The sequence below is a fragment of the Halictus rubicundus genome, chromosome 11 (genome assembly GCF_050948215.1).
Source record: "Halictus rubicundus isolate RS-2024b chromosome 11, iyHalRubi1_principal, whole genome shotgun sequence".
In the NCBI taxonomy this organism is placed as follows: domain Eukaryota; kingdom Metazoa; phylum Arthropoda; class Insecta; order Hymenoptera; family Halictidae; genus Halictus; species Halictus rubicundus.
The window spans coordinates 2,200,338-2,220,652 of NC_135159.1; the positions used below are offsets into that span (position 1 = coordinate 2,200,338).

General features: G+C 45.6%; 2 protein-coding genes across 7 annotated transcripts in view; one reads left to right on the top strand and one right to left on the bottom strand.

The window, feature by feature from the left end:
• The first annotated feature begins 567 nt into the window (after window positions 1-567).
• On the top strand, window positions 568-11,071 carry LOC143358594 (CXXC-type zinc finger protein 1). Its single transcript, XM_076795850.1, has 6 exons — window positions 568-725; window positions 841-962; window positions 1,030-1,120; window positions 1,191-1,417; window positions 1,486-2,062; window positions 2,142-11,071. Exons 1-6 carry the CDS (start codon window positions 696-698, stop codon window positions 2,655-2,657), a joined length of 1,563 nt encoding a protein of 520 aa, XP_076651965.1. The 5' UTR covers window positions 568-695; the 3' UTR covers window positions 2,658-11,071.
• A 1,106-nt stretch (window positions 11,072-12,177) lies between these two features.
• Window positions 12,178-20,315, bottom strand: part of Pmca (plasma membrane calcium-transporting ATPase 3) — a 101,828-nt gene continuing 93,690 nt past the window's right edge. For 4 of the 6 annotated variants that reach the window (XM_076795815.1, XM_076795819.1, XM_076795817.1 and 1 more), the window contains one exon: window positions 12,178-14,584. In XM_076795815.1, the coding sequence (XP_076651930.1) occupies window positions 14,360-14,584 (225 nt within the window). In that variant the 3' untranslated portion in view covers window positions 12,178-14,359. The remainder of the gene's footprint in view (window positions 14,585-20,315) is intronic. The other 2 variants (XR_013082974.1, XM_076795821.1) reach the window with 2 other exon arrangements.

Here is a 20,315-nt window from a genome sequence, read left to right on the forward strand (position 1 = left end):
TATTTTTAACCTTTTCGTTTCATCGTGCGACTCTGACATTTGAAATTTCAAGATGGCGACGTGTGAAACAGTCGGCTGAAAATAGTAACCCAACCACTACTATTCAGTCGATTAAAAAATCAGTCGACTGAAAATAGTAGTTGGCTACTATCGATTTAGTCGATAGTTTTTAGTCGATGGTACCCATCACTAGGCGTCATTTAACGCAAATATTTGTGTTTTACGTATTGCGTTTTGATACATTAATATTGTAACCGAATAAATTATAAATATATAGACGCGAATAATAATAACATGACGCTTTACTGTCTTCCTGTCCTTCTTATATTCGTTTGTTCTATGACCGAATACATGCATATCAGTGCATATATACATGTAGATGCTCAAACATGACATGATTTTACGAATGTCTTCTACATGTGATTAAGTATAATTTTTTATTCAGTCCTTGATGTTAAGAAATAATAATAATGATTATTTTTTCGCGCGTTATTGTATGAAATAATGATGTTAAACTTTTTCAATGATAAAACAATGCTCCCCCGCAGTATGACGGCAGTCTGTTATATTCCAACATGGCCGCAGATCGCTTCGTGGTGTTCGACCGAGAAACGAAAATTACAAATTTTTAGACGTAACAGGCCTTTCTGAGCGGCGAATTTCCGAAAAATTGTATAAACCGATAACATAAAATCATGGCTGACAAAAGACAACAGAATTTGTCGGTAAGCGATTTTTCTTTTATTGATGCAGTAAATTTGTTGTAATTTGAATAAGTATGTTTGTTATAAACGAACCTGCTACATAGTAGATATCGAACGCGTAATGAAACTGTTGCAGAAAGAGGAGATAGCTAAACAGTTTATGTTACCCGAGAGGAAAAGCAAAATTGCTACTTTATTGAAACAAGATGGTCAGGCGTACTGTATCTGCAGAAGTTCGGACAGTTCCCGTTTCATGATGTAAGTAATGCCTTCTCGTTGGATCTTTGTCCGCTAATGTCGATTAATGAATTTATTTAAATTCCAGAGGATGCGACGCGTGCGAAGAATGGTATCATGGCGATTGTATAAATATCACAGAGAAGGATGCCAAGCATATAAAACAATTTTTTTGCATTGTAGGCAATTTTCTGACATCGTAGTAAACAGTTTTGCTAAAGAAGGTCTATTAATGCTGTACGCTTGCAGCGGTGCAGAGAAGAAGATCCCACTTTGGTGACCCGTTACAAGCCGCGAAGGATAGAACAGGAAGATCGTAAGTACAAAGAGAAGAAGCACAAAGAGAAAGAACGGGCTCATAGGTACGAGTACGATGCGTCTTGGGATCAGACCTTGGTGAAAAAATCGTCGAAACGTTGCGGACAGTGCACGGGATGCGTGAGAACCGAGAACTGCGGCAAATGCGACGCGTGCAGGTAGATTTCAAAGTTCAAAATCGATCGTGATTAACCGTATTCATATTGATCGCATTTTCGTTTGTTAGACATTTGAAGAAGTTCGGGCCATCGGTGCGATTGAAGCTCAGATGCGTGCAGAGAACCTGCCGGGTGGTGGGCGATCCGTTGAAGCCCTCGAAAAGCTTCAACAAGAGCTCCAAGTTCATCAAGAAGCGAAAACGAGATTCGAGCAACGAAAGGAACGAACACTTGGAAGTGCCCAGACACTGTTACGGGCCGGCTTGCACGAAACAATCGCGATCCGGTAGCAAGTATTGTTCGGAGGAGTGCGGATTGAAGCTGGCGACCAACCGAATATACCAGGTGTTGCCGCAGCGGATACAGGAATGGTCGCTGACGCCGTGCATCGCGGAGCAGAACAACAGAAGAGCGCTAGAGTCGGTGAGGAAACAGCAACAAGACGTTAGAAAGATACTTCAGGAACTGGACAAAAGGCACACAGAGCTGGACAGGATCGTAGAACGGGCCAAACACGCGACTATAGATCCGCTGGCGGAAGTGGACGACAACGACGACACCGAGATGAGCATGTATTGTATCACTTGCGGCCACGAGATTCATTCAAGGACCGCCATCAAGCACATGGAAAAGTGTTTCAACAAGGTAACGCGATAACGACTCACAATCCTTGACAGGTATTAGCAGATCAATTAGCGTAATCTTATTTCATTTGTATTTACAGTACGAGTCTCAAGCGTCGTTCGGCTCGATTTTCAAGACGCGCATCGAGGGACAAGTGATGTTCTGCGACTTCTACAACCCTGTGAATCGGACCTACTGCAAAAGGCTGCGCGTCTTGTGTCCAGAACACTGCAAGGACCCGAAGATCAGCGAGACGGAGGTCTGCGGTTGTCCCCTGGTCACGAACGTGTTCGACACCACCGGAGAGTTCTGTCGCGCTCCGAAAAAGAGCTGCGTGAAACACTATGTCTGGGAGAAACTGCGAAGAGCCGAAATCGACATGGAGAGAGTCAGACAATGGCTGAAGATAGACGAGCTAGTGGAACAGGAGAGACAGATCCGAGCAAACATGGCTTCCCGTGCCGGCGTGCTCGCTCTGATGCTGCACTCGACTTACAACCACGAATTGATGGAGCAGATGACGCAAGAGCAGAACAGAGAACAGCTGGAGGCGATGGAGGAAGAACTGCAGCGTAGGTACGGCATCTTGCAGAAAGAACAATCCGTGGTGCAATGATCGTTCCTGTCTTCTGCCCTGGCACAGCACCCGGAACTGTTCAAACATATCTCCGCGACCGACGCATGATCGGTATAGCGTATGTTGTACATTGTACATAAATGTTTCCTCGCCCTCCAATGAATTTGTACGCTGACTTCGAATACTCGGATGAATTGTAGAGAATTGTTGAATCGTTGAATTGTCGAGCGAAATGAAATTGAATTATTGTAGATTAGATAAGGTAGTGTATGGTAGTGTATGTCCGCGGTGAAAATTGACCGATTTGCGACGCGAAAGGGATGTCCTATTCGAACAGCAACAATTGCACTAAAGCCGACTGACTCTGTATAATTGTGTATTTCTCTTTATTTATAACGTTCAATTAAACTTTTGTAAATTCAAATTCATAATATAATTTGTCCATTACCTATTTTTAGTGTTCACAATATATCATTTCACATTATATGATTGCACATGTGAATCGAAAATCAATTAACTCGTTATATGAAACATAATTCCAACGTTTCTAAAATTTACCACACTTTTAACTTCAATAAATATATTACTTCCTTAATTTTAACCGGTTAAGTTCCGACTCGTCGCTAGAAAGGATATTTTCTCAAAATACTTTTGAATTACAACAGTTTTCCAATCGTAACACAGGATATTACACATATTCTGGCACAGTACAACTTTTCGGTTTGTCCACGCGCGTACACGCGCGCGTTACGTTCGTTTCCCTTTCCCTCTCTCCCTTTGCCCTCGGTTCACACGTGCGTGCACGCGCGCACCAAATAAGCGTGTCATACCTTTCCTCTTGCTGTATTTTTTGTATGTCTTTGATGCAACTGTGAAAATTAAAACGCACGCTTTCGCTTTCTCTCGGCATCTCGGTACTGGCATAGCCCAATGGACAATGGAATTAGCCTCGAATACCCTCCCCCCCCTCCTTCCACAAACGTTCGGTTCAAACTTGCTCTATAAACAACTACCTTAATATATTAGTATTTACCATGTGTTGCGCACAATATGTTCTGCAAAAAACAATCTGCATAACTCTAGCATATTTTTTTCAGCTTTTTTTTCTTTCGCTCGTAGTCTCTATTTGGAAACGAAGGCTCGGGCATACAGAGCACAGAGCTCGGTTCGTCGATCTGTTCTTCACCGATCTCTCTCTCTCTTGGTACACGCGTAGGCATACCGTGCGCGTGTATTCATTTCACATACTTCTCGTCCCGGTTAGTCTGACGACGCACACACATAGAAAGTCAAAATATGTTCCGTCGTCTTCGCTTCTGTTTTCATCCCGATTCATTTACTCGAGTTTCTCCTCCTCGGCTTTCCCCCCGACAAAACGGGCGTGTTCTCGTGGCTCGCGCGATACGCACGCTTCGGGAGCCTGTTTGATACAATGCGATGCGCGACATGTTCGACACCGGATTGCAATTTCGCGGGGGAGGGTGAGAAAAATAAAAAGAAAAAGAAAAATGTCGACCGACGTCCCGGAAATCCGAACGGACGATCATATCCGGTAACTTCTCGTGAGTCTTTGCGCGCGCGTTTCCATCGGCCTGATTTTTATTCGTTTTTTTTGTGCCTTGCTTTACGATGAATGGAGGACGAAGATTTCTGATTTCTGATATCTAATTTCTGATTCGATTCGCTTTCGGAATGAGGCGAATTCGCGGCCACGTGGGCACTTTTGTGTTGGCGGGAAAATCCGCGCGCAGACTCACGAGACAAGCCCTCGAGCGCGTATCTCGAGTTGCGAGCTTTCCTCGTGTACGGTTAGCTTATGCGATTTATTTACGTATTCGTTAGAAACGACGAGACACGACTAAATTCGCGCAAAGAAATGCCGCCTCTCACCTTCCTCCTTTTATATTTATTCTTATTAGTTATTTTTTTTTGTTCTCGTAAAGGAATCGTTCTTTCCTCGTTCTAATCTTTATACTTCTAACGATCGTCGAGACTTGGTCCCAACCGCGAATGGTGAGTTTCTTTTTTCTCTCGTGTGTGTATGTATCTGGATCCGCTATACTCGATAGAGAGATATCGATCGTCCCGAAATCTAGATCTTGTTTCTAGTTTCTACGTGTCTATCGTCCGATTTACCGACGGTTACCGACACAATGTACCGACAGCGAATGAGCGGGAAAACGACTGGCAAAGGATCCACGGAACGGCGAGCTTTCTGGGCCGAGATGGGCGAACACGTCTCTCGATCGAACAGAGAACGGAAACGAACAAATGAAAAAAGAAAAAACAGGCAGTCGTTTGTTTCGGTGTCTAAGAACACGGAGAGCGTCCCTCAGGATCTACTGGCCAATGGCACACGCGAACGCAACGGAAAACTCATGAAATCTGTTTTTCCCGCCGCGCGTGCACACCGATTAAAAAGTTATAACAAAAGATCGTCAAGTACGAAGGAAACGACAGTGAAAAGAACGGAGAGAAAGAGAGAGAGAGAGAGAGAGAGAGAAAATAGTGATCAATTATTGACACCTTCGAGATCGATATAGTTTCCTGCACACTCGATGTTTTTATTAGAACTTTTTAATACAGTTTTCATTATATAACTCTTCTCTCGTCTCGGTTTCGTTCATAGAGCAGACAGGGTTCAGTTTGGCCGGAAATCCTGGGACACCCTGTACATACTGCACTCTGTTCGCCTATAGATCGCGAACGCAGACGTTGCTCTCGGCGTTACATTTATCGAAAACTTTAACAAACCTTAATAAATTTCTTCTGTTTTATTTTCTCGATTTAATAAAATACTTGATAAAGGAAACGAATGTCTGTTTAAACCCTCGTCATGCTAAAAACGTGAATTCGCACAAACGTTGTTTATTATTATCATTATTATTATTATTAATATTAATATTATTATTATTAATATTATCGGTATTACTATTATTATCGTTATGCTATTTGAGAAGAATGTATCCATCTCTGCCGACTCGATTAACAGCGAAGACACGACAGTGTCGGCGATCGGGACCTCGGCATATGTTTTCTTCTTTCTTTCTTTTTTTTTTTCTTTTTTTTTTACAGAAAACTGTCCACCATTCTATAACATCCTGAATCGTACTTTTGTAACCTTGCACTTTACTAAAATAAATGACGAGAATCTAACAACGGGCGGTGGTGGTGATGGGGGGGGGGGTGGAACGGAGGACGCTAGGTGTCTGTGTACGAGTACGTGTACGTGTACGTGTGTATCATGCAGCGATCGTAAGAAGCCGTCGAAAATCATATTACCTACGCCGCCACGAGTCGCACCTATTGTCGCTATTGGCTAAATCGATCGCATCCAAAAGAGAAGCCGAAGAGAAGCACCGAAGCAAAGTGAGACGAAGCGGTAGTGAGCGAAGACTAGGATGTATGTGTTAGCGTAGCTGTTCACCGGAATATCAACTACGTTGTCCAATATCAATTTTGCAAATGTTGTTACTCTCAATCGGCCACGGTTTTCGAGAAATTTCAAATTATATCACGATTCGAGAATCTACTGGTAGGCAGCGTGGCCGTTAGCACCAAACGGTGGAAGGAGGCGGAGCAAACAGTTCAGCCCCACCCCTTTGGCTCCCGTGCCGTTGGGCAACTTGCAATCTCTACATGATACGTGTACGCTGTGTGTGTAAAATAGAACTTTCTCGATAGATTCGCGCGAATACGAGCGGAACCGAACGCGTCTACGGAAAGGTACCTTTTCCACACGTTTCCCAACCCTACTCGCGGTAGGGCAGTCTCGTTTTCTCATGCGTAATCCATCGTGAATGCGGTTACAGGCGGACAAATGGAAAATAGATTTTTGGCAGAACGTCGCACGACACGCTAAATTCATCGGATACAGTTTTCTCTCGTTAGCGACTCGCGCTAATCGTCGTCACGCGACATGCCAACGGGGGAAAATTGCGAGCGCATATCGAAAAGCTAATGAAACGGCTTTCGGAATCTTCGTTCCAGCGTCCATACCCTCACACGACGATCAGAAATCGTCGGTTGATCACCGAATTGTCTCGCGCGTGAATATCGTTCCCCCTCTCTCTCAACGTTTTCTTCTCGTTTCTTTTCTCCGCGTTTCTTTTCTTTTTCACTTATTGCTTATGGTACAAGAACGCGAGGGTCGATCCGACGCGCATCGATATTCTCCGGGGACTCGATAACTATGTATGTATACGCCATACTGGCTGTTTCTCGGTTTTGGAAAGATACAGGGAACAAGAGAGTGAGCGAGGCTGAGAGAGGAAAAGAAAAAAGAGAGAGAGAGAGAGAGAGAGAGAGAGAGAGAGAGAGATAAAAGACGAAGAAGAAAGCTCGGAGAATATCGAGGCGCGCGAAGTACGATTATCGAACAATGGCGGAACGCGAAACCAAGACAAACTGCAGGCGTACGCTAAATGCCAGTACGAGGAGTGTCAACATCCGGCGTCTCGGTACCGCAGGCAGTGGCACGTTTCGGTTTTCTACGATAGAGGTCGGTGATGCCGGATCGGGGGTGGGACCCATTTCCGGTTGATCGCCGGACAGAAACTCGCTTTTCCGTTAGTCGAGTCGCACCGCCTCCTCGGCGAAACCACGCCCATTCGGAGCAGAGAACGGAGAAGCCTTTCTGTCCGCGAGCATGCGCGCGTCAAATGGTTCTGAATCGTCAAATGGAGCGCGTTCAAAATCGATCGAACGAATCTCCCGATCTGGGAACACCGACGAACGCGGTTCCAATATGGCGGGAGGGAGGGGTGCGTGGTCGTCGGTTTCCATATGTTCAAGTGGTTCGCGACCCCGCCCCCTCTCGCCATTTCTTCCCCTTTTTTGTTTAACTTTCTGGTATAGCGATGAGGTTTACTTTACAAGGATATACAATGTGTCGTCGCGGCTATTCGAATTGCGTTAGTTCTTTCTCTCTTTCGATCGATAAAAAAAGAAACAGAAAGAAAAGCATCGGATAGCTCGGTCGATCGGTGAAATCCCTTCTTCTCTATTTTGCAGCTGAATTTCGATTTTGCGTTGCAATTCCGATCGCGAAGCGTCAGAGATCCTCCCTCTATTTGACAACAATGTGCAACTCTCATCGGTACGTATTTCGCGCGAAAGGATTCCAACGATCGCTAATCGATTAAAGGCTAGAGGCTTCTACGCGCACGTATGTATACGCACGTGACGCGTGTGTGCACGTACGTACGCGCATATACGTATGTATTATATGTACAAGTTTTTAGGTGAAAACGGTTCTCGATCTCGTATTAGGATCGTCGATCAGTTCGAAGCACGAGACGTTGAACGGCATTCACGGATCGAAGCGATATACATACATACATGGAATATGTATATATCCGGTACGGCTGAACAAGAACGGTTCTTTTTTTATTTTCACTGTTTCGTAGATTGATTTTTTCCGGCCGCTGTCTCTCTTATCCACCTTGTCCCCGTCACGTCCCGTCTCGTCTTGTTCCATCTTCGTTCCTCGGTTCTCTTTCTCTCGGCTTCGTTCTTGCTCGTGGTAACGTCGAAGATAAACGCAGAAGGAGCCGGATAACACAGATGTCCCCCGGTAGATATATCATCGGATTCACAGGATTCTCGTACCGGAGACGATTTTCGCGAGGTATATACAAGGGGACAGTATTTACTTATATACTTCTCCGAGGCCGACCACCTATCCAGCCAGCTCGGTGGGGGGGCGTGCGCCACCTCTCTACGTCTCTAACCGCGTAACCACCGATCGCAGGAGGCGTGGCAACATCGACGGGTGGGGGCGTGGCCGCACCTGCCGCCGAGGGCACGTAGGCGTGTCCCTCCCCTCTACTTGCACTCGATACTCTCTCTCTCGCGCGCGCGCGCGCGCGCGCGCAAGCAACAACACGCTATACTCGCCGAAAAACAGATATCGAGCACCCGCCGTTCTCTTATCGGTATTTTTTCCTTACTTTGCTTCGCTTTCGTTTCGATTGCGTTACGTTTCAATTCCTTAAATTCTCCCCGTCGCTTCCGTCGTTACGATTATATTCTCTGGTACTGCTGTTTTTGTTGGTTTGTTCTTGCTCTTTTTCGCGCGCGGATTAATCTACACAATTCTTAAACAGTAGCGAGTCGCGTTTAAATACAGAGTACAGAGTAAGAACAACCGGAGCGTAAAAAGTTTGAATGATTATTAACGCGAGTTAGGGACGGGACGTGTGTATGAGACGAGTCGATTATATTACGATGCTCCTGTTATCATAGTTTTTTTGTTTTTTTAAACTTTTCTGTTTCCTTTTTTTTGTGTTTTGCTAGACCATTTGTTTCTTCTCGTCGTGGTAGCGCGTTTTGCTCTCGCGAATGATAACAACGTAGCGCGATTATCTCTCAGACGGCGGGCAAAAAACGAGAACGTAAACGGATATTACAATGATGGCAGGGCAAAAGATAATAACGATAATAACGACAATAACGGTAACGGTGAGATATCGAGCATGCAAAGATTTCGATAACAGCAAGATATCGTTAACACGTGTCGTGTATTGTTTGTATACGTATATGTATATGTATATGTATATGTATGTGTGTGTGTGTGTGTGTGTGCATACCATGGTTCGATCGACCGGTACTGGGTCCATCCGGAGGAGTTCGTTGAACTGGGCCGAAGAACAACAACGTAAGTAGAAGAAATTGTTTCGAGCGTAATTTCTCGGCCGATCATTCGGAGTAACGTATAACAAGAAAAAATCCCGTGAACCCTCCGATTGGTCGCATGACTAGTCGCGCGTACGCGTTACGATACCAATCACGGCCGGTCGGTCTGTGTGTTTTCTCGATAGATCGTGTCTCCGTTTTCTTCGCGATAATTCCGTTTTCGGCTCTCCTTCTCTAATGGCGCTGCACGCGAGAACGCGCAACCGTGTCCATCGAAGCCTGCGTGAAATTAGTAGCGGTCGTTTTATACGTCACATATCTCGCGAATCTACCCCCCACCCTCGTCCTATAGTTTTCTTTTTGTGCAAATTTCTAAGTCCCGACTAGAAGGACAAACGGAGATCGTCGTTTGGGTAGAACGAAATTGAGCGAGCGAAAGAAACAAGTAGAGAAAAAGAGACGGACAGACAGAGAGCAGAGAGAGAGAGGAGAGAGAGGGAGAGAGAGAGATTGGTTACACGTGTATACGCAGGACGATGAAAAACAATTAGCAGAAAAACCGTTGAAATTGCCGGTTCAAGGTCACCACCCCGGACGTCCGGCTCGAAGTCGTTGGAGGAAAGGGGTAACGGATCTCCAGTGACCTTGGACACTTGAGACTATACCGAGTGCGCGACACGTCGGAGGATTTTCTGAAGAGTTCAAGTTGAAATGAGATTATCGCGACGCAAGCGTCGTTGCGTGTATGCGCGTTGTACGCATATAGTAAACGCGTGCTGGTACACGCGTAATACCGCGAAGGTAACCGTAAGAACAGCGCGTCTTTATAACTGGCAGTGTAAGGCATATAGAGTGCTTAAGACTAGAACATGGTGCAGTAAATAGGCCTCGTAAAGCCTGTTCGAACTAAGTCCTATACAATGTTTTGACGGACCTACGAAAAAATCGTGTCCGTGTAACGCGACTGTATTACGCGAGCTACCGTGACAACGAGTCGAAGAGAGTTCCGATGTGGATCCTTTTTTTACCTGTTTTCTTTCGATTTCGTTTAATTTCCTTGTTTTTCCCCTTCTTTTGTTCGGTTTTAAACAGAAACCGCAACACGAACGAACACAACGTATATGTGTATGTATCTACGTACGTCGGAAAGCTATACGACACACACGACCACGCAGATTCTAATCGGCTACTGACTTCACGGAGACTCAATAAACACGTTTTTTCTCTCTGAAGAAACAATGCGCCTGAAACACTGGATCGGCAATGGGTCCAGAGGTTCCCGCCCAGAGACCGAGCAGAAATTCGTTAACAATTGTACCATGTTTAAAATGGACTTTGAATGTTTTTAACCGACGCGAGACATCGACGAACAAAAATCGTGCAGCACACAATGGAAAAATTTCAGGAAAAATTCTGCTTGTCTCTGTTCGTTCGGCCACGCCCAGCAAGTGGGCATGTTCTCGCAGCACGTTGTATTTACGATCTATCCTGTGTCCTATTATGTATTCGTGTGTATGTGAAAGTGTGCGCGCGTGTATCTGTGGTGTGATTACACTCATTCGGATATTCCGCGGTAATCGCGAACTCATAGCGCGATCGAACAGCATCGGAGCGAGGAGACAATATTCTCGATTTGGATTCGTTACACCGACTTCGTTCCCGATTATTGAAATCGATAGGTCCTGAGAATAATTACAGTATAGCCACGCAGACGGGAGACAAACGTACGTTTTCTCTGTTCCGTTCTCTTTTTTTTTTTTGTTTATGCACGGGGTTTTGAGAAAAGGAAACGAATCAGGAGAAGAGAGAGAGAGAGAGGGTGATACAAAAAAAAAAAAAGAAAAGAAAAGAAAAAGAAAACGAAAACAGCGATACACAGTATTCACTGCGTATAATCGCGCGTCGTCATCCGCGGCACGCGCAATGAGATTGGTCGAAACAGTGGGCGGGGCCCTGCTTCAGTCTTGCTGGCGCGACGGTTCGTCAGAGTTGGAGAAGTAGGGCGGAGCTAGGCGTGGCGTGGCAAGGCAGAGGGCGGAGAAACGAGATAGAAAGGGGACGGTGAGCCGTCGCGGGACCGTCACTCCATTGCACTCCATAGTCGAGCGGTGCGATTATAGGGAGGGAATACTGTGCGTAGGATGTCTCGTCGAAAGAACGTTGCGTCTCTCATTCATGTGGGTAGATCGTAGCTATATATTTATTACTAAAAGTACATGCGAGTGTTTCGTACCGTGGCGTGATTACGTCTTTACTATCAGGATCTTCCTATCGATTTAAGCGTAATTAATGGCAATGTCGTGGCATCCGTTTTCCCTTCATTCGAATCGATGCCCCTTCGCGGGGACACGCGTGTGCCCGGAGACATACGAAACATATGCTCTATCGTTTGTCCGTGTTTCACCGGACCTCGAAACAACAACAACAACAACAACACACCCGTGCCGAAAATGTTCACGCGCAGTTCAGAATCGGTGAGAATCGGCGCGAACGTTTCCGCGTGTCCCGCGTTTTCCTAATAAATGTCTCGTTTCCTCATGTTTTTTTCCTTGGTTCGTTTCGTTTCGTTTCCCCATCCATGTTTTTCTTTTTCGTCCATCATAACCTCGTTCAACACGCGAAGTAAGGCTAAAAAACAATGCGCACTCGTATCGTTAGTTTTTTTGTTTCTTCGTTAAACTTTGTTTTCGGTAAGGCACCCCCAGGATTCAGTATATTCACGGAAGTATTTAGCGATACAAACTAGTGACTAGATCATTCTTAAGTCACGCGAGAAAGAGCGGGGACAAGAAAAAGGGGGAGAGAGAGACAGAGAGAGAGAGAGAGAGAGAGAGATAGGGGGGGAGAGATAGTTTTTAGTGAGTGAGAGATAGAGGAAGGAAGACAGACAGACACAGAGAGAGAGAGAGAGAGAGAGAGAGAGAGAGAGAGAGAGAGAGAGAGAGAGAGAGAGAGAAACAGAGAGAGAGTGGTTGATGGTAGTAACAGTAGTAGCAGTAGTAGTAACAGTAGTAGTACTAGTAGTAGTATTAGGAGGAGGAGGAGGAGAGAAAGTACAGAGAGACAGAGGATAGAAGCGGAAGAAGTAGAATTGTGCGAGGTAACGAGAACGACAGAAGAATATAGGGGGTGATTCTTTTCGTTTCAAAGAGGCTAACGATGGTTTCGAGATGAGAAGCTACAACACAGTGCAGTCCAACATAACCACCGAAGATTCAAGGAACTTCCCGCACTCTGTGCCTACGAACACAGTATGTACTCTGCGTGTGCGTGTTCTACAGGGTGCAACACTTGAATATTTTCTCTGGATACAAATGGTCTCCCGATTGTTCGGTTACAAGAGGTTCGGTCGGGCCAACGTCAGACGGCATTCCTCTTCGTTTCACGCGCGAAAGATTCGGCCGACTTTTTAGTTATCGTGGATGGGCGGTGCAAGACTACAGTGGGCGGTGCCCGACGCGGTCGTTCGAATCCGATCGAACAAGTCAACGGTCGTCGCTTCGTGTCGCTTTCGACGCGGTTTCACGACGCAGAACAAACAGACATCAAAACGACAGAAAGAATAAATAAATAAATAAATAAATAAATAAATAAATAACTAAATAAATAGATAAGTAAATCAGCGAACGCGAACCAACAGATAAAAAAGTTTCGGACACGGATCGGTTTGTTTTGTCGAAGGGACTCTCTCTCTGGCACCATTGTATCTCGCTAACACACGTTACACCTTGTACGCAAACAGAACGCGGTGAATGTGTCCACCGGTGGACAGCACTGGTCTAGGACACCTACGTCCATCGATTGTAAGGTAGAAAAGATCTTCCCCCGCTCTCCCCTCCGATAAATTCCACGCGGTTTAACATTATATTAACAGAGAAATGAAAAGAACAAGAGATAAAGAGAGAGAGAGAGAGAGAGAGAGAGAGAGAAATAAAACGAAGAGAATCAAAAAAGGAACCACTCGCGCAGCGTAGATTATTCATCGAGGAAGAAGGAAAGTTACGCGAACAACTGTATGTTCAAGAAAGAAACTAGACGAATAGAAACACGATGGGATGAGGTGGACTTGGGAGGGGGAAGAGAAACAAAGAGATAGAAAGATAGATGGATCGATAGATTAGATAGATAGAGGAGAGAGGGAGGGAGGGAGGGAGGGAGGGAGGGAGGGAGGGAGGGAGAGAGAGAAAGACAGAGAGAGACACAGAGACAGAGGAAAGAAGAAACGTAAGTAACAACTGAACAGAGGGAAGGCAGTGGTGCGTTATTTTGGTAGTTTATGCTACGCGTCCACTCGACGGTTCCGGGCTCTCGCTGGCGCAAGAGGGTAGAGCCATCCACGGTTCCGCCCCCTCGCGGGAGGGGGTGGAGTAATCCATCGGACACGGGCGGTCCTCTGGTTTCGTCTGCCGGCGAGGCGGGACGGGAGGCGGAGCGAAACCCGTTCGGTGCTCCCGAGTGGACACGCAGCATCGTAATTGGTGTATCCGCGCGGATCGACTGAGGTCCGCAAGACGATGTTCTCGTGGGCAAGAAGGTCATCGTCATCGTCGGATTCCAATATCCCGTCTCGTCGTCCGTCGAGTTTGAACACGACCGTCGATGACCGACCTATACTCGTAACACGTTATTATTATTTATTATCGTCTCTGTCGTCGTCGTCGTTAGTCGTTGTCGTCACCACGGTCGTGTTCGAACGACGAGGACCTAAACTCGCGTCACGATCGTTCGCTTGCCTAGGTTAGGAATGATCCTGTTCGTTCTCGAGGATCGAAGAGTCTAAGGTGTTCTTCTCAACGATCAACGTGCACGCGCAGCAGCGGTTCTGATTTGTCGAACACGCCGGCCACGAGAGAACAAGAATCAAGGAGAGAGAGATTATAGATTTAACATCGGTCGGAGGTGATCGAATAAAGTTAACACTCAACGATTGACCGTCGTGCTTTTTTTCTTTCGTGGCTTCGTTTCTCGCCGCGAAATTGCTGCTATTAGGTTGCTGTTGCTTTGCTGCTGCTGCTTCTGCTGCGACTGCGGCTGCGGCTGCTGGAGACGATCCTCGTGTGTTCAGTTTGTTTCTTTTATACTTTTCTTTGCCCATCCGTCCCATTCTAAACGGCAGTCTCGGTATGACTGTGACTCGAGAGCCTTTCGACGTCGATCTCGGGTATGGTCAGCTCGTCCGGGTTGTTGTCGGCGTATTCGATGCTGCTCGTCTGCGAGAGCCGCTTGTTCAACGACGACTGCTTCCTCAGTACTTCCGCCAAGGGAGTGCTGCTGTGCTCGCTCGTGTAGCGCGCGTCTAGGCCCTGCCGAAATGCGTTCACTACGCGGATCTGCAAACGGAAACCTTACTGTCAGCGGGCCGGGTACACACCGGACGACTAGCATTCGTTGCTTGCTAGCACACTTTTGGGAGGAGATACACCAGGTATCGACAGGTCCATTTATTGGATCGAGGTTGATCCTCCATCCCCCCTCTCATTACCTTTTTCTTTTTCACGAATTAATCGAACTCCTTTCAAACACACGTTTACTTTTAATTTGCTTTCGGAGGGGATTGCGAGGATCATCCTGCGAACGTATCAGGGGACAATCATGTAAATAAATAAATAAATAAATATATATATATATATAATATATACATATATATTGATGTATGTAATTATATACATACATACGTACGTACATATGTATATATGTAATTATGTGTATGTATGAAGAGACAGAAAGCAGCGGCCACACGAATTACTAGAAGAACTAGCGGGGCTTCGTCACCCTGCACAGCGAGGCGATAGTTAGACACTGAACTCGGGGAGCAACGTCGATCGCTGAATCTCGATCCCGTCCGTTAATTGTCGTTTCGTTTCATTCGGTCGTTTAACCCTCGATCTTTTCCACCGGGTCGCTCGTCACAATGTTTTCGTATTCGAAACTTGAATTGGAAACGGTGGTAAAAGATAGGTAAAGACTCTTGACTTGAAGAGAGTCCCGGCCGGCACGTGGAACGAGGGTTAAACGAGCTGTTTCGAATCGGCGTTCTTCAAGGTGATTCCGTGTGATCTGTTTCGTACTGTACCTTTTCGTTCTGGTTCTCGTTATGTTTTCATTTGATCGATCGACGTCACCGCCTCGAATTATCGATGCGATGTCACGCAACACCACATGCACCCGTTGACTACCGGAAACTGGAATCAAACCGATTTCCGGTTTCCAGTTTCCGGAATCGTTCGTCTCGATACGGCAAGCGGATATGCGAGGCTTTGTTGAGAAGCTTCTCGAAATATTTTTGAAGCATGCATCCCCACCGCTGCGCCCAAATAGGCGAAGCGACAAGGATGCTTTCGAAAAACTGGATTTTCTCCATTGCTGGGAGAAGCTTCTCGGATTTCCTGAGGCTGCTTCAAGCGCAACTCGTCGGTCCGTTCGACAAACAACATGTTCCAAACAAGCTAACGAGCATCTTCGGCAACGTTGCCAAGTATGGACGCACCGGAAAGGCACAGGCTTCCGAAATTTCGATTGCTCGAATATACGTGTGTACATGTATACGCACATGTATAAGATAAACATTGAAATTGCTGCCTGTGTCTCTCGAGTGCTGGATATGTACAGGTTGTCTTGCACAAAAAGGTGGCAACTCTTCCTGGTTCGAGGAGCGAGCCTGAGAACCCGGTACACGGGAAATGAAAAACGGGGTCAGGGGGTGATAGAAAACAGGAAAAATTCCACGCATATACACTTATGCATCGGTAACGTGAGCTGTAATAGAGCGTGACAGACTGCAAACTGCGAACTGGCATGCAATTGGCGATTCACGTACTCGACGAACATTGCTATCGGTCAGCCAAGATATGTACTCCCGATGGCAAGAAAATAAATCAAAAAACAAAAAAAAAAAAAAGAAACAAATATATACGATAATATACAGAGACTCCCGGCGGCAAGAAAAAAAAAAGAAGACGATAAACACCATTTCGTAATAAAAATAAAAACCAGTTTTACTCTTTTCCTCGAGGTTTCTCGGCACAATTAGTTTAGCTTTATATGTACATCGATTATCAACGAAACAGAAATGTCTCTCTCTTGTTTTTCTTCCTTCCTTTCTTGCATTTCTCACACGAAGGTGCCACGAAAAATGTGTCGCGATCGTTTCCTTTCTTTCGTTCGTTCGTGTTTCGAAATCCTTTTGCGGATTTGTTTCAGTTTTTATTCTTTTTTAAGATTCGATCGGTCGACAGAAAACATTTAGGGAATACTTACACGATGAGTTGGCGGAGAGGTCCCCTAACCAGGCTGACGGTCAGACTCTTTAACATGGCCGAATATCCGGTTTAAATGCGTCATCACGCTGGTACGATTAACATGCACGCTACACCGCGCAATGCGCTCTGCTGATTGCGAGAAAAACTGTTTTCCCAGACCGGGCTGGGCGATAAACACAACGCTCGGCCCTTCGCTCGGACACGCTTTTGCATATTTTTTTTTTCTTTCCTTTCCTTTTTGCCTTTGTTCTACGGTCGTTATTTCGAAAATAAATCATTTCTTTTTCTCTTTTCGGTGGGTTGGAGCTTTACTGTTCGAGCAGCCGCCCATCGCAGGTCGACACAGGTGGATTTGCCACGCGACGAACGACGCACGCTTCCTCGACCCTCTTTCGAAAAACTTTCTAAAAGGAGCACGTTCTACCGACTCGCGAGAACGTTCCTTTTCGAAAGCGCGTCGATCGCGACAACATCGTTTGTTGATCTATTTTCGTTCGAATTTACGGCAGATGAAGGTTTAAAAACTTCACCTCGGCGACCCAGAAATTTTTAATTTTTGATTACATACTCCTGCGCATCTTGACGAAAAAATGCCAAAAATCGAAGTTTTAAGGCGAGGAGTTTACTGGTTCAAGAGTTATGCGCGTATAAAGTCGCGCGATTTTAATTCCGCTTCGTCTTTGAATTTCGATCACGCATAACTCGATCGATAGTCGCGTCCCCGCTCGAAAGAGAGGTTAGAGAGGAGCGAGTTCGAATCGCTCGCGCGCGCGGCGGGAATCGGCCGGAAGTAGACTCAGTCGAGTGAACTTAGTCCAGAGAGAAAGAAAATAGAGCTGGAGAGAGAGAGAGAGAGAGAGAGAGAGAAAAAAAGAGAGAGAGAGAGGGATAGAGAGAGAGAGAGAGAGAGAGAGAGAGAGAGAGAGAGAGAGAGAGAGAGAGAGAGAGAGAGAGATAAAAATAGGAGAAGTATAGAAGAAAAGGGTGAGAGAACAGAGAGCGAGAGAAGGCTGAGGCGAAGGGTGAAGAAGGGCCTTCGTGTACTCGTCAGGATGATCGGAGAAGCTCTCACCCGATATTACATACACGGAGACTCCCGCGTTTCGTCATCTCGACTCGACGAGGTATCGAACCGGCTGCGATTCAGAAAAGCCGTGTATAGCGGGACGTTAGGACATAGTCACCAGACGAGGGGAGGGAGCACGAATAGAAGGGGGAAAAATTACCCTCTCTCTCTCTGCCAGTACCGGGTCAGTCACGTGACATTGTGACGCGTGACCAGGCCGGGGTGGAAGCGTGGGGGAATGCCGCGGTAGAGGGGAAAATTAGAGTGGGGGAACAAGTCCTGATCTGGCGACTATGGGTTAGGATGGGACAGGAACGAAAAATCGTGGAATCCATTCAAACCATCGAGTTCGAGCAGCAAACTTCTGTCCTAGCGAGAAACAGATTTGCAAGGTTACCGGTTCTCGTAAGTAATGGCAATCATGCGCGGGAGCAAACGAACGCAATCGACCGTGTGTCTACTTGTGTGTAAGCGTAATCAGCGCGATATTCGAAATCGACTTTCGAGAAAGCGATTCAATGTCTAGGCCTAGTCGAATTTCCATCGTGAACGAGAAGATTAGTCGTTGCGATTGTTTCTTTTTTCTGTCTGACAGAGACAAAGGAAACATTGGGAGACAAACGATCATCGCACGGGGAGAGAATCAAGTTTGAACAGAGCGCGCGAGTGCAGCGTGCCAGCGCGGTGAACGACTCGCAAACAGTATCGAGCGTTATCGATCGATAAGGCGGCTGTCGCGCGTTCTCGACGCAACAGGTGATCATCGAGCGAGTCGTCGATCCCTAGGGACGATCAGGGCTGGCCACGTTTGTCTGAATTCAGATAAAAACCGCCATCCCTTCTAGTAGGCGCCGTTACCATGGAGAACGGACGGGCTTCGTCTATCGCGAATAGTGTTCCTGATTTCTTAACATTTTTAATTTCTCGAGAAATAAATAAGACTATATTTCTCGAGAATTCTCGAGAATTTTTAATAAAATAAAGAAATATTGGGAAACTTTCACCAAATTTTTATAAAGTGAAACATCACGCTTTTGTTTTGAAATGACTCTTAAGAAGCATAATGCGTCTAATGTAGAATCAGACAATCTACTTCTTTTCTTTTTGTAACAAAATCTGTAGCCGTAGAAAAATTTCTTTCATTTCGTGTGGATGTTGGCTTTATCGTATACAGAACATCCAAAAGTTGCTGAAGATTGGGTGTCCTTTTTCCAATTGACTAAAAAATTTGGAATTCCGTTGTTAGAGTCCGGAATTTATTTTCTTCTGCCGCTAAACTCTTGACACTAAATTCTTGAAGGCTGTCTGCAATTTCTAATTCTAACTGTTTTTCCAGTGATAGTTCCTCGTTCCGAGAATCTGAAAGTTTTTAACTATTTTCATAAGAATCATTGTTATATTTTCAAAAAAGTCTGCTTAGAATTTGTTTTGCCATTTTATACGTATCTGCCTTGGATGTTAAATAAAAAAATGTATCTTCTGAATCTTTTTGCAGAGATTCTGGATTATGCAGATATTTTATAAGAGATACAACAATCTTGTCTCTTCTTTTAGATATTTCTTCTTTCATAACAACAAGAAACTCATTACTCAATTCAGTATTCAGCTTTTCTAAAGTTTTAAATAAGAATTTAAGAGAATTTAATATTCATAAGAATTCATAAGAATTTTTCTAGATTTAAATTTCTCGAGAAATACTGGAATTTCTCGAGATATCAGAAATAATCAATTATAGAATTTCTCGAGAAGGAACACTAATCGCGAGTAGCTACCAAAATACGTACAGCGGGGCAACGAAGACACGAGACACCAGCGAACGAATGCGCGCGCAGTGTTGCCATACGAGGGGAACAAGTTAACCTCTCTCTCTGGACCGCGACGGAAGCGTGGGGAATAATAGCGCGGTAGAAAGGGAAATTAGAGTGGGGGAACAAGTCTTGATGTGGCGACACTGGGTGCGCGCTGTACGAAAGAGAGGCTGGTGGGGGAAGCAAGCGTTTGCGGTGCACCAACCGTGCCCAGCCCTGTGCTAGATTGCATCTAGGAGAATTTACAATTTTGAAAAGCTATGAGACATTCTGCGTTTCAGAAACCATTCTCTAGAGACTTTAGAAACCTAGGCTTCCGGGAATCTAGTTGGCGCGTGGCTACTATATCTGTGCACACTATGAATTTCGTCTCTAACATCTAACCGCTAAAACACTACGCGCGTTTTTCATGTTTGTTCGATGGTTTGCGAAGCACGATCTCTTTCTCTCTCTCTCTCTCTTTTTCTCTCCCTCTCTCTCTCGTCCTCTCAGTAGAAACGTGAAACGATATATCGACTCGCATCGAATGTCAAACGAGCGCCGCGTGGCACAAAACACAGCATCAAAACAGAAACGAAGAACAACCGAGACGTAAAAGCGAACAAAGATAAGCGAGCTCGCGATTGTAACAGATGTGTCTTTTCTCTGTTTGTGTGTGTGTGTCTGTGTCGTGTCATGGCGTGTAGTACAGAACCAGAGAGACGATGTACAACTTCTTTCGTTGTTTTCTAGAGAGACGCGCAGGACGCGTTCAGTGATCGGGGAAGACGAGGATGCGATCGCGCGGGCAACGAGTAAAAGAACAACCGGAAGTCTCTAGGTCTTTTCTGGCGAAAACTTACAGATTACTTTCGCTAGCGGTTCAACGTCGATGCAGCAACCCATCGAGCTCGGTCGTTGTCAGATACGTTTCCCATCGGTCGACGAA